The sequence below is a fragment of the Lethenteron reissneri genome, chromosome 11 (assembly GCF_015708825.2).
Source record: "Lethenteron reissneri isolate LAM-NWPU_2019-01 chromosome 11, ASM1570882v1, whole genome shotgun sequence".
In the NCBI taxonomy this organism is placed as follows: Eukaryota; Metazoa; Chordata; class Hyperoartia; order Petromyzontiformes; family Petromyzontidae; genus Lethenteron; species Lethenteron reissneri.
In genome coordinates this window covers 13,140,499-13,161,632 of record NC_083789.1, presented here as the reverse complement: position 1 = coordinate 13,161,632, position 21,134 = coordinate 13,140,499, and the positions used below count along the sequence as shown (strand labels likewise).

Below are 21,134 nucleotides of genomic sequence, written 5' to 3'. Positions count from 1 at the left end.
TGGTGGTAAATGGCGGCTATTATCCTTGTAAATGCCGAGGGTCAGACGGTGTGGACGATGGGATCTTGTAAGGGTCGTGAACCCTAACCCTCTATTTCTGGGAATCGAGTTGCTAGTCTGTGTGTAATGCACACGCACTATGCAAACTTACATAATTAATATCTAATGAGTGGATTACGCAACCAACCTAGAAGGGAAATACATACACAGACAACTTGCACCGTTCCCCAATCTTTCCCACCATTAAAAAAAAAAAGTATTTACACATCCCATCAGCTGCACGGCCTTCTGGGAGTGATTTTTTTCAGCAGTATTTGTTCCACACAACCAAACTGTGTACCGGTTTTGCCATCATCTAGTATCTCATCAGTCGAGTCAAACTTGCTTGAAACAACGGTGGTGAACTGCCAGATTGCCACAGACAAGGACTCCCCTCTGTCTGTTAGATATGAGTGCTTGTTCAACGGAAAGCTTGAATAACACTGAATAGTCAGGAGCGTCATTGTGGAAGATAAGTTTCAAAATAAAATAAGCTGACAATATACTATATGAACATGTCTTTATCGCTATAATTAAGGAGCAGTCGACTGAATGGTCGATTTCAAAACGTCATTGAAAGGGAAGGGGCGTGTGGTCCTCCTCTGTGCGGCACGAAGTGCGTGTGCGAGGTTGCACAGCTGGTGGTGAACATGCCTGTCATCTCAAGTTGGTCAACCCATGACATCTGGGTCTGTCCTGTGACCTCCTGCCAGCAGCGAGCCTTCGACACTTCACAGCGGACCCGGCCTGGTGCAGGCGCCGTGGTGATGTCACCATCACTCAGCGGCGAATGGCAGCTGTTGGTGTAGGTATTGGCGACACGCTCGAGGCTGCCCCGACCTACCTTGCCCTTGAAGCGCCACTCGTAGGCGATGATGCGAGCCGGGTTCGCGCGCAGCACGCGGCACTCCATGCTCACGCTCTGGCCCAAGCCCTGGCGCAGCATGGCGGTGGGCGGCTCCACCACGGGGGGGTCTGTGTGCACACAGGCGCGTCGCCCCGCTTAGCACCGCACGTCTGTTATCTTTGTTGTCGTTGTTGTGATTACTACTGTGCTTGCTTACCCAGCAGAAGCCTCGCTGACTCTCAAGGCTTTCTCAGGAGGGTCCTGCAATGGGATGTTTTGCCAATTCTTTTGTAATGTGTATTTTGCTTGATGCAGGAAACTGAAGAGTATCCGCAGAAGACATGTGCAAATTAGAGAATAGGACTCAAAGGTCTGCACAGATGGGTACACAAACCCACTTGCTGTACAGTCTTTTCTCCTATAAGGTGGTAGTTGCATTCTTAAAGAACACTGCGTGAGAGAAACATCGCGTTATAGTAAACAATATATCAAAAAAATATGAAGCACAGTCCGCAATAACACGTGAGATGCGTACGCTGACTGAACAAAGAATGAGGCACGTGGATAACATCTAGAAGCATCCAGCAGCATCCCGCCTTGTGTGATGCTATGCTGAGGCAGCCGTACAATTGCTTATTCCTACTCGCGCGACGTAGTTCCATTCACTTAATCGCGTTATATCCAATTAGCGTTATGAAAACACGCGTTACAGGCGAACAGACTGGCCACCTCCCAGTCCAGTGGGTTTGGGAGTTTCAAAAATCTGTGATCTACCAAAGCCTAGATTACAGGTGTGCACTGCCTGAAATGTACTTTGATTGCGAAAAATATATTAATTATCCTGATATTAACTTAGAATCTCTTTACAATCTTTGGAAAATTTGTATTCAAAGTACCAGCAGCCAATTGACTGAACAGGTGACGCTTGCGATATGTTTCTCAACGAAGACATTGGCAGGGTGCCATTTTTAAAATCTGGAAAATTTCACCATTAACGCCGGCACAAGATGGCCGGCTCCCCCTTCGAGTGATGTCAATGACGGATCTTCAACATGCATCGCACACGAAGTGGACGGTTGCGTCTCACATTTTATGGTTGATGCACACCGCGATAGTTCTAACACGTAAAACCTTGAACGGCAAAATGTGCTGCCACGCCGGCCGCACCACCGCCCCATCACCGCCTCCTCCTCGCTCGTTGGCGTGAGCGCTGAGTGCAGTACATTGAACAACGCTCACACTGCACGATGAGCTGGACGGTAGCTTCCCGTGGGCTCACGTTGAAGCCGTTGAATCTGCCCGTCTGGCAGCGATAGGAGCCTGCCATGTCTCGCGTCACGTTGGCGAGGTATAGACATCCGTCATGGCTCTCCGTGTATGGGGCCCCGTCTGGCATGAGGGCGTCTCGATCCACACGCGACCAGAGCACCACGGGCTTGGGCTTCCCGGAGACGATGCATTGCAGATCAGCCGTAGAACCCTCCCGCACCACCACGGGGGAGCGGCCACGAGGAACACTGATCGTGGGTGGCACTGCAGGGACACTCACGCAGAGCCACGCCACTGGGTTACTCAGCTCACACTGCACTGCAGAGAGACCCACACAACCGGTTTCCTCGGCTCACAAAGCTGGTTAAACAAAGGTCTCACAAGTGTACAGTGGTACCTCGGTATACGTCGTTAATTCGTTCCAGAAGGTAGGACTTATACCGAAAATGACGTATACCAAACGAATTTTTCCCATAAGAAATAAAGGAAAAGGAAATAATCCGTTCCAGAGGAAAAGAAATGATATTTTAGATGGCATATTATACATTAATAGGGTTGTATAAAATAATTTAGACTCTAATTACTAACATGCATACAGAAGCCGTGTGACCGCGCTGCTGCCAGCTGCGCTGGTCACGTGGCGTGCCTCAACCCCGTAAGTAGCACGCGCCTCGACCCGGGGCTCCACCCTCCATAGGGGCAGCCCCCCACGTCCCCCGCCCCTCTCCCCCACGCCCCCCGCCCCTCTCCCCCACGCCCCCCGCACCTCTCCCCCACGCCCCCCGCCCCTCTCCCCCACGCCCCCCGCCCCTCTCCCCCACGCCCCCCGCCCCTCTCCCCCACGCCCCCCGCCCCTCTCCCCCACGTCCCCCGCCCCTCTCCCCCACGTCCCCCGCCCCTCTCCCCCACGCCCCCCGCCCCTCTCCCCCACGCCCCCCGCCCCTCTCCCCCACGCCCCCCGCCCCTCTCCCCCACGCCCCCCGCCCCTCTCCCCCACGCCCCCCGCCCCTCTCCCCCACGCCCCCCGCCCCTCTCCCCCCGCCCCTCTCCCCCACGCCCCCCGCCCCTCTCCCCCACGCCCCCCGCCCCTCTCCCCCACGCCCCCTGCCCCCCGCCCCTCTCCCCCACGCCCCCGCCCCTCTCCCCCACGCCCCCCGCCCCTCTCCCCCACGCCCCCCGCCCCTCTCCCCCACGCCCCCCCGCCCCTCTCCCCCACGCCCCCCGCCCCTCTCCCCCACGCCCCCCGCCCCTCTCCCCCACGTCCCCCGCCCCTCTCCCCCACGCCCCCCGCCCCTCTCCCCCACGTCCCCCGCCCTTCTCCCCCACGCCCCCCGCCCCTCTCCCCCACGCCCCCCGCCCCTCTCCCCCACGTCCCCAGCCCTTCTCCCCCACGCCCCCCGCCCCTCTCCCCCACGCCCCCCGCCCCTCTCCCCCACGCCCCCCGCCCCTCTCCCCCACGCCCCCCGCCCCTCTCCCCCACGCCCCCCGCCCCTCTCCCCCCGCCCCTCTCCCCCACGTCCCCCGCCCTTCTCCCCCACGCCCCCCGCCCCTCTCCCCCACGCCCCCCGCCCCTCTCCCCCACGTCCCCTGCCCTTCTCCCCCACGCTACCCCACCCCTCTCGCTTTGTCTCAGTCGTGAACGGGGCATACGCGGGTACTGTACGCGGTGACTCATCCTGACCCATACAAGTTCTAGCAAGCGCATCGTATCCCAAGACATTTTTTTCTCGAAAAAACACGACGTATACCAAATTCGACTTATTCCAAAGCGGTCGTATACCGAGGTTCCACTGAAGAGTAGTATGGGGACGTTGCGTCATGCGCGCCCTTCCGGTGCGATGACATCACTGGACTTGACGTCATGCGTTTTCCGGTGCGATGGCGTCGTGGGAAGTGACGTCATGCACGCTGGGCGGGGGTGATGACGTCATATCTCCTCTAGGTACTTAACGGGGACCCCGTGACGAATGCGGGGTCACTGTGGGAGCACGGGATGGTGAACGGTTGAAGAAGGAACCAGAGGTAGAGTTGCGAGAGAGAGAGAGTCTGGAGAGAAGCCGGCGGTAGCGATAGAGTGGCTGCTCTCCCCGATCGGTTAGTGTTGGCTGATCCCCCGGTCCGACTCGGTGGACAGAGCCCTGGAGCTACCCGGATTGGGAACATACGGAGTGTAGGGTCGCGTGGAATGACCCAGTACAGTACCCCTACCCCCTCGGGGAGTGTCTACACCCTGAAGACTGCCTCCGCGTTGTCCTTTACGCCTCAACACAAGTATACGCTACAAATCATGGGCAAGTATTTATTCAGCGATATATGGGCAAGCTGTGGTGAATTAACCAGACATGATGGCACGTTGCTCGCTATAGGAAGGCTATACTCTTTGGTTCTTTCAGCAAAGTCACGTAGGTAGAACAATAATAAATCACGACATTTCGATCGCAACACAAGCAATCGTCATCAGGTAGAAAGATACAGCAGTAGAACTGCTGAACAAGAAAGGGATGTTGCAACAAGAGGTTATATATACGTTTGAGAACCAAAGAGTATGGATTCTTGCAGTCACGAAAACTTCACATCAAAATTGGAAGGTTGAGAGTCAAATCCTGTTTAGTGGTTAACTCCACCCATTATTCCTCTGGGGACAGTAAAAAGAGTTCTATTGTGTTGGGAAGGCAACACTGGTTGACCTATGGAGACGCTTGCCTCTGCCATAGCAATTTGGAATTTCCACGATGGGCTCAGGGCTGTGAACAGAGATGAGCCCAGCCTCAGCGCTCATTGAAGCAAGACATCATCGAATAATCGCATGAAAATGTGGACAAGTTCAAAGCAATTATAATTAATGACACACAAAGGTGTTCTCTTACAAACAGCAGGCAAGCACAACCCGTCAATATGCCTTGCACAGTGGTTAACTAAATTTTACTGAAATCTTAATGTAACAGACCTTGTATGTGTGTATGTATGTTGAACTTCTTTCGAAGCGTACGTAGCCAATCGCGCTAATTGGAGGTGCGGGGGAAGGACAAACTAAACACAAGGAACAGTTTCAAAGAAATTAGTTTCCAATCTAGATTTAAAAGTGCATAGCTGCAGTGGCTTCCTGATCGGAATCTGCAACCGTGACCTTGGAAGCGTTTATGTTTGCCAGCACCAGGCCGGCTTCCTTCACATTCTCACCCGTGCTGCTGGAAATGTTGACGTCCATGCTAATGTCGCTGAGGGTGCGCGCGCGCGACAGCCGCGCTGTGCACGTGTACGTCCCGAAGTCCGTGAACCTGAGGTCGATGATGTCGAGGCTCGAGGTGCCCGGCGCGAAGTCCGAGTCACTTTTGGAGATCAGGAGGCGGTCGGAGGAGCGCAGCATGCGCCCGTTGCGGTACCACGCGAAGGAGAGCTCCTCGATAGGGACGGCCTCCACCTGGCACGAGATCTTCACCTCTCGTCCAATCTGGATGTTGTCGTCCTCATGGTATGGGTCAGGTGTGATCCAGAAGCGACCCCGACGGAGCGCTGAGGGAAAAACGCAAAAAAAACTGTTTGACGTGAGATCGAATTTGAGGGAACAAATTTTTTTGTGTTAGCCAGGCGAGAGCTCAAGAGGCCAGCGCGGTGTGGTTTGTGCGAGAGTGCGCCGGCTCGCCAAAATGACAAAAGCAATAACCATTGGTTGTAATTAGTGGCGAAACGTCACGATACTCAATTGTAGATGCTGTGGGTTTACTCTTCAACACACCGCTGTGCTGAACTCGTAACTAATTGGCACGTTTTGTTCATGTGACGACCCTTACTAAATGGCTGTGGTTTTAAGCACATTCATATTTACGCAATCTAACCAAAAAAACGTGTATTATGGATAATATTAGTCGCAAAGGCCTACGTTTTAAAAATCAATAACATAAAAATAAGTACAAAAATATGAGATATACACGTACATGTGTCAGAGTATAGACAACCAACTTAGGAATCAGAGGAGAGACAACCAATTAGAAATAAGAGCAAAAATAAATCTCAGATAAAAAGCAACCACATCGAGAAATCATGGGAAAAATAACGACATTAGAAAGGACATTTAAACATTAAGTTAAATACATTTCCTGTAACGAAAATTGTATTGGACAATTACTTTTAAGAACCGTACAATTCTCATATACGGCATGAAGGGATTGTGGCATGTTGTCAAGGGCAATTGGCAAATAAATGCCCTCAATACTGCGTGTTCAAGTTTGTTTACCCAGGCGAGAACTCAGTAGACAAGGATAAAGTCTCATTTGCATGTGACCTGGGTCACCCACCTATGTCGTTGATGCAATTCATAACTGGTGTTTGTGCGTGTATTGATAGTGGGGCATGTAGGTGACCCAGATGCGAGTGTGTGTGTCTGCGTGTGTAGGTGGTGGGAGCGATAGTGTAGCGGTTAGCGCGCTGCGCTATGAACCCGGCAACCCTAGGTTCGATTCCCGCTCACGGCCAACACCAGTGACGATTATCTGAACCGGTTCTGGGCCTCCCCAAGGTCGAATCAGCCTCAAATGAGTACCTGGTGCAGTGTGCAAACATCGTCAATGGGGAGACAAAGGCGGTCGGGCGTGTTGTTGGCCACCCACCCCGCATGTACTGTGCCGACCTTCATAGGTGCTCACAAACAGCATTTGCCCCAACAGTCTATTAAGGGTATACGGGGGATTTTTGTCTTTGGGTGGTGCTGCATGTATCTGGTGTATGTGTGCGTATGTAGGCGGGGCTGCACATATCCTATGGGGTTGTGTGTGCGTGTGTAGGGTAAGGTGTGTGCGTGTGTAGGGTAAGGTGTGTGCGCGTGAAGGGTAAGATGTGTGTAACGTAAGGTGTGTATGTATGTAGGGTAAGGTGTGCGCGTGTTAAGATGGTGCAGCATACATCTCACTGTGACGTTGATGGCTCTGCGCACGGCTCCCCCGACACCGTTACTAACGAGGCAAGTGTAGGTGCCCGAGTCGCTCTCGTGGACTGACTGGATGGTCAAGTTGTCTTTGCCAATGAGGCACGTGGGAGGGAGACCCCCTGGGCTTCTTGACCACGTGACTGAGGGGATGGGGTCGCCCTTTATGACGGCGCACCGTAGACGCACGCGTTCCCCTGGCTCCACCACGAGCTGCTCCGATGCGGGGTGCTCCAGGACGGGAGGAGCTATGGTCGGGTGGAGAGGGGGGGTGTCGGGGAGGATTGGCAGTGATAAAAGGTTGAGTCAAGAGAAATGTCAGTGAATCGTATGCAAATTTAAAAGGCAATACGGAGTCCTCGTGAGATCACAATGCTGTGGGCATGGCAGGGATTGCGTCATCACTCCCACTGCACAGGCCAATCATCTGCGAGGAAGACAATCCCATACAGCATGGCCTCCATAACGTTTTCCAAGCAACATGGCTGGCGTGACATCATCGCCGATTATGCTTCCGCTGGTCTAGGACATAATTATATTATTGTCTGTTGTTAATATTACTATTCAAAGTCATATTATGCCCATGCATTATGCAGGATTAGCAGCATCAAAGGGAGGGGGTAGGGGGTAACATTAACAAAGGAAGGGAATGTTAATAGTATGTAGAAGCAATGAAACATGTCAATGGGAGAGCGGTGGTAGGAGACCTGCAGTGGAGCAAATAATGCATTCCCTGTGAATGCATTATTTGCCCCCCCCCCCGCCCACCTCCTACGCATTTCCCATGAATATGCTAAATTCCTCTTGATATGCAAATTATTTTGTCAAGGCGCTCTTCTTCCACCTCCAACCCAGCTTATATATAAGCTCCAAGCTTGGCAGTGTCTCATTCTTCACCTGAAGCCGGCTGCTTGCGTTTTAGCCCGAAACGTCGTGAGAATTATTTTATTATGTTTTATTTTTATTATTTTATTACTTCCCTTCTACGTGACTTTACCGAAAGAACCAAGAAGATGAATCCCTGCAGTCACGAAAGCTCTAAATCGAAAATCGATCATTCGAGCACAACGTTTTGCCAGTAATTGCTGGTTATTGACACAATTCTGGTTATCGCCTGATTTATGCTGGTTGTAATCACCGGTTAAAAATAGTACTCGAATTGTAGATGTTGTGGGTTTACTCTCCAAAAGACTGGTGTACTGAACTCGTAACGAATTGGAATGCTTTGTTTACGTGACAAACCTTAACAATTGGTTGTGTCGGGTGGTGGCGGGTTTAACGACACATTCATATTTATGCAATATAACCCTGGCAAGTGTGTGACTCCGACCACTCATGACGTCACAGAAGACACAAAGGAAACTTTGACAATCGCATGGCCAAAATTTCTTCCCTCGTCTGTGTGTAGTTTTGCTCTCCAATCATCCTCAATAATGATTTTAAGTGACCGGAGTCACCGTGGAGGTTAATCACAGACCCAATTCGCCGGCATCCATGTGGCTGCTCGTTGTCACTCATGAGTGTAGCATTTGTTGCACGCCCTTTGGGGCGTGTGTGTGACGGCCGTCGCGCCAAGCAGCCTCCACCGTGTGACCGTGCTCGCAGTCCCCCATCACTGCCGCATGATCCCATGCTGATGAGTGTGACGTCAACTATTGGTGCAGCCATTGACCATTGTCGTATGTGCGTCTCACAATGTCGCTCATACGGTAGGCAAAGTCACAGTGATTACCTTCTCCAATGAGCACTGCAGTTTACAGCCCTGAGCCTGTGGTAGAAATTCCACATTGCTATTACAGAGGCGAAGTATATCTCTTTTTACTAACTCCGGAAGGATGATCGTTTGAGTCAACCCCCAACCAGAAGTTGAACTCGCAACCTTCCAATTGCGAGTCACTCGCTCTACCGTGGAGCTACTTGGCCAGTAGTCATACAGATTATGAACAAAATAATTTGGGCATGTTATAAAATAGCCGCAGATGTAATCATTTTGTGTGAGCCTGAGATCATCAAACGCCTGTGTCTGTGGGCTGTCTCTGCAATGGTAGAATGTTGCACAGAATAAAAACTCCTGTTCAGACCTCGAAGTACCAGCTGCTATTCTTGACAGTGTCCGAGCAGCTTTGAACCTCAGCACTGATTGAAGATGGCATGGTTTTACATAATTTTGTACAACATGGTACCCAGCAACATCTGAATTCTAGAGTATCTCAAGGTACTTTATTTGCTAAGTTTTCACAGGAGGAATAATTTTTGGAAAATTTGGACCGTGATGCTGGCACACAATGGCCGACTCTTCTTCGAATTACATCACAGAATGACATCACAGGATCTGTCACGTTGCACTGTGACGCAGATTTTATGGTTAACACACCTCCGGTATTACTTCGGGTGACCTGTCAGATTCAAACCTAAAACCTCGACAAAACAAGTGGCGAACGTGCTATGGCTGTGTTTATGTGATCACCCCAGACTGGCATTGACATCAAAGTAGAACCACTCACGGTCATGACATCGTCAGATTGGCATATTGTTCTGCTGTATATAATAATAATGCATTTAATATAGATCAGTGGGAACTGGTAGCTTTCCAATGATCCATTATTGTGTTATTAGATGTGTGAGCACAGCCCTATCTCTGCTCCTCTCGATAAACTCCCCCCACGCACATTTTAACATTTACTCTCAAAGCAACATCTTCAAACGAGAATGGCGATGGGACATCCCCATTGAACCTCGCCAACTGCTCACCGGTAGTGCGCGTGAGCGGGAAAAAAGCTGCACGAGCCGGAATGTTGCACACGCTGCCCACAGACACGACACACGTGTAGTTGGCGTAGTCCTGCGCACGCAGATTCTTCAGCTTGAGGATGTTCGTGTCTGCCTGTTGGGGAGACGCCGTTCTGGTCACTACTAACCTTGCGTTACCGTTCCCGTGAACTTCACCCATTGGATTTCTCCCCCACCCCTGCAGAAGACTCTTAATGCCAGACTGACTATTTTTCGTCTCATCCACATTATGTTCAACCACCACCCTGCAGGTCACAATAACACACCCACCCACTCACCCAATAACTCACCTACCCACTCACCTACCCACTCACTCACCACCCTGCAGGTCACGACAACATACCTACTCACTCAATCACTCACCTACCCACTCGCCACCATACACAGGCCACAACAACACACCCACTCACCCAATCACTCACCTACCCACTCACCACAAGGCAGATCGCGACAACACACCCACCCACTCACTTACCCACTCACTCACCACACTGAAGGTCACAACAACACACCCAATCACTCAATCATTTACCTAGCCACTCACTTACCACCCTGGAGGTCACAACAATATCCCCACCCAATCACTCACCTACCCACTCACACACCGCACTGCAGGCCACCTCACTTGTCTTTCTGCGTATTTCCTCACATTGCTTCACTCTGGAATTCCATCCGATCGTCTCTTTCCAAGCTCTTATGATCTCGCCCAATTTGAGAAGCGTGTTAACTTTAATCTTCTGCAAGTTCTGACAGTACTTGGTGTGTTGTCCGCTTGACATGTCCGGCCTTTGCCCAGCAACTGTGTTTAACATATATTTCTTACACTACCACGGTGGCAGCAAGCGGCGGTGGCGAATGACGCATGCGCGCATCTGCGAGTGCGTGGTGGTCCCTACGTGCGTGAACAGCGGCTCGTAGATGTCCACGCCGCTGTCGGCGCCCTGCTGCAGAGGCTGCGCCCCGCGATACCAGGTGTGCCGCGCCGCCGGGCTGGAGCGCGCCTCGCAGCGCAGGAACACGGTGCGTTCCGCATAGAAGTACTGGCGCGTGGCGGCCGCGTACTGGTGCACCGTGAGCCGGGGCTCCTCCAAGTCTGTGGGGAAAAACGCGGGGGAGCGGAGGTCGAGAAGTCAGAAGGGGGGATTTGCTGCTCAAATGCTCGTCTCCCGTTTACAGTGCTTGCAGAGCGAGTGGTGGAAAATATACATTCCTATGTCGGGGGTCATGTGTAATAGAGGTTTTTGGGTTAGATCGCGTAAATATATAAATGTGTCGTTAAAACCCGCCATCATCTGACACAGCCAACTAGTAAGGGTTCGCACGTAAACAGAACATGCCAATTCGTCACTAGTACAGCACACCGGGTGTTGGAGAGCCAAGCCACAGTAACTCGTTGAATATCCCAACAGTAGCGAGAGAAACGTCCCAAATCGACGTGCGCAGCTGCCTTGATTTTATTTCAGTAAATTTCTTGTCAAAGAATGTGTCCTACTGTGCACTAATGTCGGAAGTTCATCGCTGCGCATTGCATATTATATATCGACTATTTTTATTCAAGCAGCCATTATCTATATCTATTGAGTATGTGTGTGTGTATATAATAGGTCGGGCGTAGTGCTGACCACCCACCCCCTCGTATACTGTGCTGGCTTTGCGTGTATGTTGAACCTCTTTCGCTCCGTACGTAGCCAACCTGCTTCATAGGTGCTCGCACACAGCAATTGCTCCAAACGTCTGTTTCGGTCATACAGGGGATTTTTTATCTTTTTTCGTAAAGAGTGATGGCAGAGTGATGGCAGAGTGGTTAGCTCACCACGCGATGACCCCTAGAAACCTGGGTTCGATTATTGCCATGCACAACTTGCGTTGAAAGTCGATGCCTGACTCTGGGCTTCAGTTAGACCAACCCCGTCAGTTGTTGAGCACCGAGTGCAGTGTGGAGCATCAGCACTCGAGAGAAGAACGCGGCCGTTGCAAACTTCTGGCCAAATCCCCCCTTCGATTGGCACGGCAGCCTTAATAGGTGCTCGCTGGGAAAGCCCCTTACATGTTGAACAGAACTCATTCCAGCAGACGGCGGCGCAGCCGCGTCCACAGTTGAGCAATCGGTTACGCGAGCACATCGTCCTCGACAATTGCGTAACTTAATTGCACGTAACTGATTTTGTTCCACGTCGGAGCGATTTGCAATGTGGAGGTTGCCGGTTCAATCTCCCAACACGGAAGTTGAAACAACGGTGCAACTTTATTAACTTTCTCAACTGTGCAACTTTCTTAACACCCCCCCCCCACCCTGGCTTTAAAAAAAATGTAAGTGTGACATTTGATTTAATTGATTTTCTTTCTACGTGACTTTACCAAAAGAACCAAAAAGTAATTCCTGCAGTCACGAAAGCTCCAAATCAAGTTTAAACCACCTTTACGGGGAGGATTTAAGTTAGTTTTCTCTCTCTCCGTGTCTCTGCGTTGTCTCTCTCTGCTTGTGTTTGTCTTTGTGTCTCCGTGTCTGTGTCTTGTCTCTCTCTCAAATGTCACACTTAATTTCTCATTGAGCAATCTTTGGAAGAACATAATCAACCAGGCTATGCGTTAATTGTGTGTTGACCGACTCTCTGTGTTGCATTGCATTACTTTCACAAAAAAAGTTTGTTTTATTAAGTTTATTTTCTCTCTCTGTGTCTCTGTGTTGTCTCTCTAGTATTTCCTGCAGTCACGAAAGCTCCAAATCTCTCATTGACATGCTAATTTCTCTACCCCCCCCCCTTCTCTCTCTGCCCCCTCTCTATTTAAGGCCTCGACACTGATGCGTTGTGTCTCTGTGTTGTCTCTCTCTGCTTACGTGTCTGTGTCTCCGTGTCTGTGTTTTGTCTCTCTCTCAAATGTAGCACTCTTTGAAAGAACGTAATCAACCAGGTAGGGTGTTGACTATTATGTTAGCCGATTCTCTGTATTGTATTGCTTTATATTTCTAAGTTTACTAGGTTTGTTTTTTCTCATTCATTTGTACCTGATGATGATTGCTTGTGTTGCAATCGAAACGTCGTATTCTATTATTTAATTTGGTTTCTTTATACATGACTTTACCGAACAAACCAAAAAGTATTTCCTGCAGTCACGAAAGCTCCAAATCAAGTTTACTAAATTTGTCGTCAAACTTCCTATTTCTCTCTCTAAATTTCTCCTTGCTTGTCTGTTCCACACTTAATTTCTAATTTAGCCAGCTTTGAAAAAACGTTAATCAACCAGGCTATGCGTTAACTGTGTGTTAACCGACCCTATGTTGCATTGCATTACACTTCTTAATTTAACTAAATTTATCTTCTCAAACTTTCGATTTTCTTGCTCTAAACCATTGTCTCTCCTCCGGCCACTGTGGTCCGGAATTCCACACTGCTCCCTTCGTTCGTCTGCTGGTTCCTTCGTTGGTCTGCCTCCGCAGTCCTCTTTCTGCCCTGGCCCCCCTCTCGCTATTTAAGGCCTCGGCACAGAGTCGTTGTCCTTCTGTTTGTCTTGGTGTGTGTCTTGCTCAGTGTATCTTTGTGTGTGTCTCTCTCTGCATGTGTGTCTGCCTATGTTGTTTCCGTGTCTGTGTTTTTCATCATTCATTCTTACCTGATGATGGTTGCTTGTGTTGCAATCGAAACGTTGCATTCTATTATTATTATTATTTTATTTTCTACGTGACTTTACCGAAAGAACCAAAGTGTGGTTGTAAAATAGTTGTACAGCTGTTGCTGATATTTCTACACGTGGTGTCAATGTTGATGTATACATTCATATTTTTATTGTTGATCAGTCATTGTTGTTGCTGTTCATATAGTATTAGTGTTGCTATGAACAATAATTGTATTGTTTTTCATGTTGATGTTTCATTCGTGTTGGTGTTGTTATTGTTATGCCAAATCGTTATTGGTGTTGATATATCACGTTACAGTTGATAGAAAGTAGGCCTGCGCGTATCATTTGGGAAATGAAGAGCAATAAATCCACGTTCCTTTGCAACTCAGTTAAGTCACATCCTGCGCAAATGCGTGGGCAGTGCGAGTCTTCGAGATCCGTCTTGGATTCTCCCCTGGCCACCTCTATCCTGTCATCTGACTCAGACTTCTTCACTCCATGCTTGCTGCTAAAACCTACAGGCACCCTTCCTCCCCCAGTAACCTGTACTTTCAACTCCCTTTCTAAGTCCAGTCTCCAGACATTCATTTTTACTCTGCTTACGTCTGCCTCTTTCTTTCCTTGATATAAATGCTCAGCTGTTCTGTGCAGTGTCGGGAAAGGTGGTTCCATTTAGATGCCGCTATACATATCCAATTTGTATTTTTTACATGTGCAGTGACATATAATGTGTCACTACGGCACCTAGCGCCAGTTCCTGATAAAGAGAGGAACTGGGCGTGTAGTGGCCCTCTCTGCCAGCAGGGTATGCTATGTCATGGAAAGGGTCCCTAGGGGAGCATGGTTCTGGTGGCTAGCAAAGAGGGGGCATTTGAGGACGTAGCAGCCTGGTTGGCTGGCAAGGGCACATAGCAGGACAGGGTAAGGATGTGGGCCAAAGGTGACAGAAGGTGCATGTGGTGTAGGGCCTAGAACCTTCTGGTGAGTTCCAGAAGAGGGCGTGGCCGAGGGTGGAGCCAGGCCACGCTGAGGGGCATGAAAGGGAGGTCCCGGGGCCACATCGGGGCTGTCTGCTAGAATAGAACCCGCCGTGCTACGTCTTCTCCTGGGTCTCTGGTCTTCGTGCTCGGCATCGTGGGTCAGGCAGTGTGCCGACGTACATGATCCGTTTATATAGTTACCCCGTGGTGGTTACCGGTTATGTAGTTATCCCGTTGTGGTTACTGGTTATATAATTACCCCGTTGTGGTTGTAGAATAAACGTGTTGCCTCCTGAATTAGTGTGTCTCTCAAGTGAACCCACTACACATGTAAGTTGAATTTTCGCACCATAAGTAGCCCACCGTGCTAATCAGAGGTGCAAAGAAAAATTAGATTTAGAAAAATGGTTTGGTCAAAGGTCATATGATGAAGAGATGGATATACCACGGAGACGTAGGAGAGAGGCCATACTGTTGCACTTTTGTTTAAATAATTAGCACTCAAATTTGTCTGAATCAGGACATATATTATCGGATTTCATGTTTGTTCAACCAGGTAAGAGCTCAAGAAACCAGGATGAGAGTCTCATTTGAAAGAGTGGCCTGGGTCACAAATATGATGAAAACCATACACTAATAACAAGTGCAGCAATGAAGCAAAAACCAAAGAGAAATCAGAGCAAAAATAAGCAAATATAAATCAGAGCAAAAAAACTGAAATCAGAGCAAAAATAACCAAATAGAAATCAGAGCAAAAATAACCAAATTGAAATCAGAGCAAAAATAACCGAATAGATATCAAAGTAAAAATAACCAAATAGAAATCACAGCAAAATAACCAAATAGAAATCAGCAAAATAACCAGATAGAGATTATAGGAAAAATTATCAAATAGAGATCAGAGAAAAATAACCAAATCGAGATCAGAGAAAAATAACGAATTCGAGATCAGAGCAAAAATAACCAGGTTACAAATGAAATCGAAAAGAGCTGCGCAAGCCCATCTTGTGTAAAAACCCAGCGCGCGAGTGAATGAATGCTGACGGTGGTGACGAGCCCCGTGGGTGGAGGCGTCTCCACTCTGGGCACTCACAGTAGACCTCGACACGGACGGAGCGCAGCGCCGGCACGCCCACCCCATTATCCGCCTTGCAGTAGTAGCGGCCTCCCTGCATGCGCCCGATGTCGTTGATCCGCATCGTCTCGTTGTAGACCGTCATCTCCTGGGACCTCTCCAAAAAGGTGCCCGCTGTCTTGGTCCACCTCACCTATATGGAGCGAAGAAGGAGAGAAAGATGGCTGGTTGGAGACGCTCTCTCGCCGTGCACGCCAATCGTTGGGATCGTGCGCTTGTGGCAGTGACGGCAGCCAGCACGCACCGTTGAGTACGTGCCAACACACAGAGGGCACGGATACTGTATTTCCCTGTGCACGTGAGTACCGTTTACGAATGCGGTAAAAAACTCGCTTGGTGCTCAAGATGCGATCTTAGAAAAGTGAGCGCTAATGGAATCAGCGCTAAACGAGGGTCATTACACCGCTGTGTATGTGGGAATGCGTTCCCAACACCATCATTTTTTTATGAGCAATATATGATGTCGTCATTGGGGTATCAGTAATTGTGCTAATAATACATATGTAGAACATTATTTAATTAATAAAAAAATCTACTAATATTAGTAAGTATGTACTGTACTCACGAGCGCATTCTACTGTACTCCTACAAGGCAGAGCTGGGAGCTGCTGTGCTCCCAGGATGGTACTTAGTGATGCGCTCAGTCACAATGTCTGTGGTGAAGTTTCTTTTAGGTGGAGCCTGAGACTATCTCCTCTGGTCTTGTGAGTTCTCACCTGACTTAACCTACTGTTATAACGTTGAGAGAAGAAGAAAAAACTATAAATATAAATTTATAATATAACGGTGACTATGAATACAGTCTCCTCTCCTTACAAATGTAATGAGAGAGTGCCATTTAATGGGCGGAAAGGGGTAACCGCATGGCCACCACCGGTTAGCGGGTATCCAATCCCAAGCAAGGATATATCTGGGCCAAAGGTAATGGGCGGAGTCAAAGGGGAACGTGCGGGAACCATCGGGAAGGTTCCATGAGGGGGCGTGGCTAGACCCTTGCCCTGCTGATTCCGACTGATTCGGGAAATAGTGACTCGCAGACACGCTGGGAATAAATCGTTAGTAATCGATAACAGCCTCGTGTGGTTTCTACGAGTGTGAATAAAGTGCATGGTGGTGTGTGTGCGCTCGCCGTAACGTGTGTGGCTGGGTGCGCAGCGTCCCGGTGGAAGAAACGCTGCGCCCACAGGACTCCGCGAGTGCGCGTTTCGTCCTGTGGCCCGACTCCCGCGCTGCGTGTGTGGGCATGGGTGTGAACGACGGGTTAACGCGCGGATCTTACCCTCTATTCGGTTATCGTTACGCTTGCGCTGCGCTAACTGTTTAGCGTGTGCCCACAATGAGCAACGGTAGACTCGCAAGGGTACATTCATACGGCTTTTGTTTTCATACGGCTTTTGTTTAGCGGGTGCCCATGGGGAGCAATGGTAGACTCGCACGGGTACACGTGGGATTATTCATACGGCTATTGTTTAGATTGTGCACGAGCATAGTGCGTGAATCCTGTCACCAGTTGCTCATCACTGCACAGAGGGGCCAGAGAACGATTAAAGCCTTTTCTTTAATTCCCCAATACACAGCAACACTTGTTCTAAAACCATTCCCGAATACCCGCCCCACAGCCCTTTAAATCATCTCCAATACAACCCCCCAACCGGCTACGCCGGTACGAGTGACATCATTGCCCTTTGACCCCTGACCCCCCATCACGCGCGTGTGATTGGTGCGCGGGGTTATGAGAGCGGAGACGTCACGTTTGAGTGGCTGTGCGTATCCGAGTGTGGGCAGTGGTGTGCAGGGAGTCTCCTACTAATGTTTGAGGGAATGCACGGGGAGAGTGGGTGTGAGTGACCCGAGGTGGCCAAGGGCCAGCCAAGAGTTATGTTTCACAGAGGGGAAGTGGCAGCAGGGGGGAGAGAAGAAGAGGAGGAAGGGGGAGAGGAATCGGGGGGCAGCAGCCTCAACATCTATAATGTAGACTTATTTTTGGTTCTTTCAGTAATACAAATAAAATAAAAACAAAAACCACGACGTTTCAATCGCAACACAAGCGGTCGTCATAAGGAAAAGGGGGGTTAGCCTCTAAAGGCAAACTGTTTATAAAGGTTTAGAGATGGGCGTAGCCCAAGTGTGTCAGCAGCATGGGCGGGGCAGCTAATGTTAATGTAGGAGAAAACAACGACACCAGCAGTAGGTCTACAACAATCAAAGGGCCGCCAGGCAATTATTGCACCCTCGCTCCACACACCCACACTACTGACGGTGGAGGTTGACAAGAAAACACAAATCAAGTCATGACCCAAGTGGTTGATGACATCTTTCCAATGATTGCTGAGCTTATAATCATTCCCTCGGTTGAAATTGTGTCTGTGTCTGTATATATGGATGGCTTCATGAACGAATATTTGTTGATAGCCAGTAGGCTTGCAAAGTACCATCATCTTAGAGAAATCAACTTGGTGTGAGCCAGCCGCATTAAAAGAATGATCAGCCATGGCAGAAGTATTGGTCCTACCGTGTTTCAAAATCTGCCTTATGCTCATGAACACGGTCCGAGACATGTCGCTTAGTTTCCCCAATGTAACTGCTGCCACAGATACAGCTTAATTTGTAGACGCCAGGATATTGCATGTCAGGAATCTTGTCCTTCACAGATGGGATCAGATCACGAATTTTATGTACTGTGTTAAATCGAACCTGGATCTTGTGTTCATGATTTTGGAAATCTTTTTGGCTACCCCTGCCATCAAAACCATCGCCTTGCCATACATAGCAGGGGTAACCAAAAATGTTTTCTTTTTTTTTATTCACTTTATTTTTTCTTATTTTTCTATCGACGTGATTTTACCGAATGAACCGAGGAATATGTCAGGTATGAGGTTTAACCTCTAGATCTCTAATGTCACGTCAGAGGTTTTACCTCTAGATATTTTGTGTTTGGTCAAAGGTTTTACCTCAAAATTTACCAGAGGGTTTACCTCTAGAGTCAGGTCAGAGGTTTAGCCTCTAAATCTGTAATGTCAGGTCAGAAGTTTAACATCTTGAGCTCCAATGGCTGGTCAGAGGTTTTACCTCTATATCTCAAAAGCCAGGTCAGAGGTTTTACCCATCAATCTCTGCTTTTTATTATTACACGCTTTTATTTAACTCACTCTGTTGTTGTTGTCGTATCCTCTAATCTTGTAACTCAATTTTAACCCACTTCCCAATATGGTATCGACTGCAAACTTGGTATACTTATGTCATACGGATGACAATACTATATTCTATCTTAGTTTGTATTTTTTTTTAAACCATCTTTTTTATATGTTATGTTTCGACTTGGGTCTAATTGTCCACGCTCAATTGACGTTGACTGTAAATCACCACGGCCCCTACGTTATGGCCAGTTTCGGGGTCACTTCTTGGAGTCGTGGAGTTTTGCCATTACGAGTACGGTAAATTTCATTAAAGCATGTTTTAAAAAAAGTATTTTTCAAATATTACTTATTTGTGTTTAGTTTGTTGTCCGCCCCTCCCCCGCACCTCAGATTATCCACGGTTGGCTACATACGGTGGTGCGAAAGGAGTTCATTTTGTACCACATGCGAGTACCCGCGCTTTAGTGAATTTCGCGTGCGGCGGTCAGTGCCCGTGCCAGGAGCGAGTCCCCCCCCACCCGTTGTCTGGCGCGAGTACCTGTGGCCGTGGGTGCCCCGAGACGACGCAGGTGAGCTGCAGGGAGTGCCCCTCTCTGATGACGTAGGCGTACTCGCTGAAGCCGTCGTCACGAAGGAGGCAAGCGTGGCCCCCCGCGAGGATCCGCGCGCTGGGGGGGGCTGCACGCGCGCGCGCGCACCGACGTCGAGACCTGCTCATCCTCCGTTCCCCTCCCCCACTCCCCCAAGTCAGCTCTCTTGATAAAACGATCGTCTAAGCAAATCCAGTCCCAATTAATCTTAACACACACACGGCGGCAGAGTTCGCCAAGGGGCATCTTGGTGAGAGCGGAGCAAAATCTCTGGGCTACTTTAACTCTTCACATGTGCAAATATTATTACATCACTTCCTACTCCCCATCCACCAGAATGACAACCGCCTTATGCGCATTTCTCGGTCGCAGGAGACTTTTGATTGAATACCTTTCAATAAACTGGAGACGACACTCACCGAACACCAAATACCACTCACCAGACTCAACTCACTAGACACCAAGTACTTACCTGCCAACATACACGACTCTTAAGACATTCACGTGAACATCACCACTCACCAAACATTTGCCAGAATCTACTCACCTGACATTGGATTGCAGCCACTCAGCAGATATTAGCCAGAATCCACTCACCATAAATTGACCAAAATCGACTCATCAGACACTGGTCATAATCCACGCACCACTCACCAGCAATTGGCTTAAATCCACTCAACAGACATTGTCCAGAATCCACTCACCACTCACCGGACATTGTCCACTCACCACATATTGGCCAGAATCCACTCACCACTCACCAGACATTTTATGCAATATTTTTGCTGTCTTTTCTTGGATTTTCTGTTTGCACTTAGTCACATATTCACTTTAAGATGTTTTTTTGTTCATGTTTTTTGTTTGTTGCGGTTGCACCCGATTCAAGAGCTGAATGGCTCACAGGGCTATACCTAATAAATGAACTTGAACTTGAACCAGACATTGTCCAGAATCCACTCACCACTCACCAGACATTGTCCATTGTCCACTCACCAGACATTGGCTAGAATCCACGTACCACTTACCAGACATTTTTCAGAATCAACTCACCAGATATTGGCCAGAATCCACTCACCACTCACCAGACATTGTTCAGAATCCCCTCACCACTCACCAGACATTGTCCAGAATCCACTCACCACTCACCAGACATTGTTCAGAATCTCCTCACCACTCACCAGACATTGTCCAGAATCCACTCACCACTCACCAGACATTGTCCATTGTCCACTCACCAGACATTGGCTAGAATCCACGTACCACTTACCAGACATTGTTCAGAATCAACTCACCACTCACCAGACATTGTTCAGAGTCCACTCACCGTACACGCCTTGGGACGAGCCGGGTTTGCTTCCCGTCAGTCCGAGCAGCAGCGGCAGCAGTGCGAGTGGCGCCATCAAAGCGCGGCTCGCGATGCCGCGCGGCTCAACGCGCGCGGGGGCGGCTCGAAGAGCGAGGAGGCCGGCTACGTGAAACAGCTGCGAGAAGACTGAATAGCGGTGGGGGGGGGGGGGTGCAGAGGAACCCCCCCTCACTTACAGCTTCCTCGGGCCGCCACCGTCGTGCCCCCACCTCGTACCCCTTCCTCGTTCTCCCTCCTTGCCCCGTTCCTCAGTGCAGCACCCCTCCCCCCACGCCTCTCGTGTCCTGTGGCCCCACTCTCTGGCCCGGGACCTGCGCACTCCGCGCACCGAGTCCACAGTGGCGCGCGCCTCGATGTGCGCCGCTCGCCGCTCCGTCTCCACACCGCTCCCCAAAACCACGCCTCTCACCCCTTATCCCTCTCCTCTCGCCCGTTCTCTTCC

The 21,134-nt window shown here is 49.5% G+C and overlaps 1 protein-coding gene across 6 annotated transcripts in view; it reads right to left on the bottom strand.

Annotated features, from left to right (window-relative positions):
- The window catches only part of LOC133341505 (MAM domain-containing glycosylphosphatidylinositol anchor protein 2-like), a 93,932-nt gene extending 73,043 nt beyond the window's left edge, over positions 1-20,889 (bottom strand). For all 6 annotated transcript variants that reach the window (XR_009755048.1, XM_061550204.1, XM_061550203.1 and 3 more), the window contains exons 1-9: positions 20,651-20,889; positions 19,275-19,414; positions 15,558-15,732; positions 10,763-10,959; positions 9,828-9,960; positions 7,055-7,324; positions 5,336-5,668; positions 2,126-2,419; positions 884-1,014 (exon numbers count right to left, since the gene is read on the bottom strand). Coding sequence is in view for 5 of the 6 variants with exons in the window: in XM_061550204.1 (XP_061406188.1) it covers positions 884-1,014; positions 2,126-2,419; positions 5,336-5,668; positions 7,055-7,324; positions 9,828-9,960; positions 10,763-10,959; positions 15,558-15,732; positions 19,275-19,414; positions 20,651-20,726 (1,749 nt within the window). In the remaining variant the exon portion in view is untranslated. The remainder of the gene's footprint in view (positions 1-883; positions 1,015-2,125; positions 2,420-5,335; positions 5,669-7,054; positions 7,325-9,827; positions 9,961-10,762; positions 10,960-15,557; positions 15,733-19,274; positions 19,415-20,650) is intronic.
- Between the last annotated feature and the right edge of the window lie 245 nt (positions 20,890-21,134).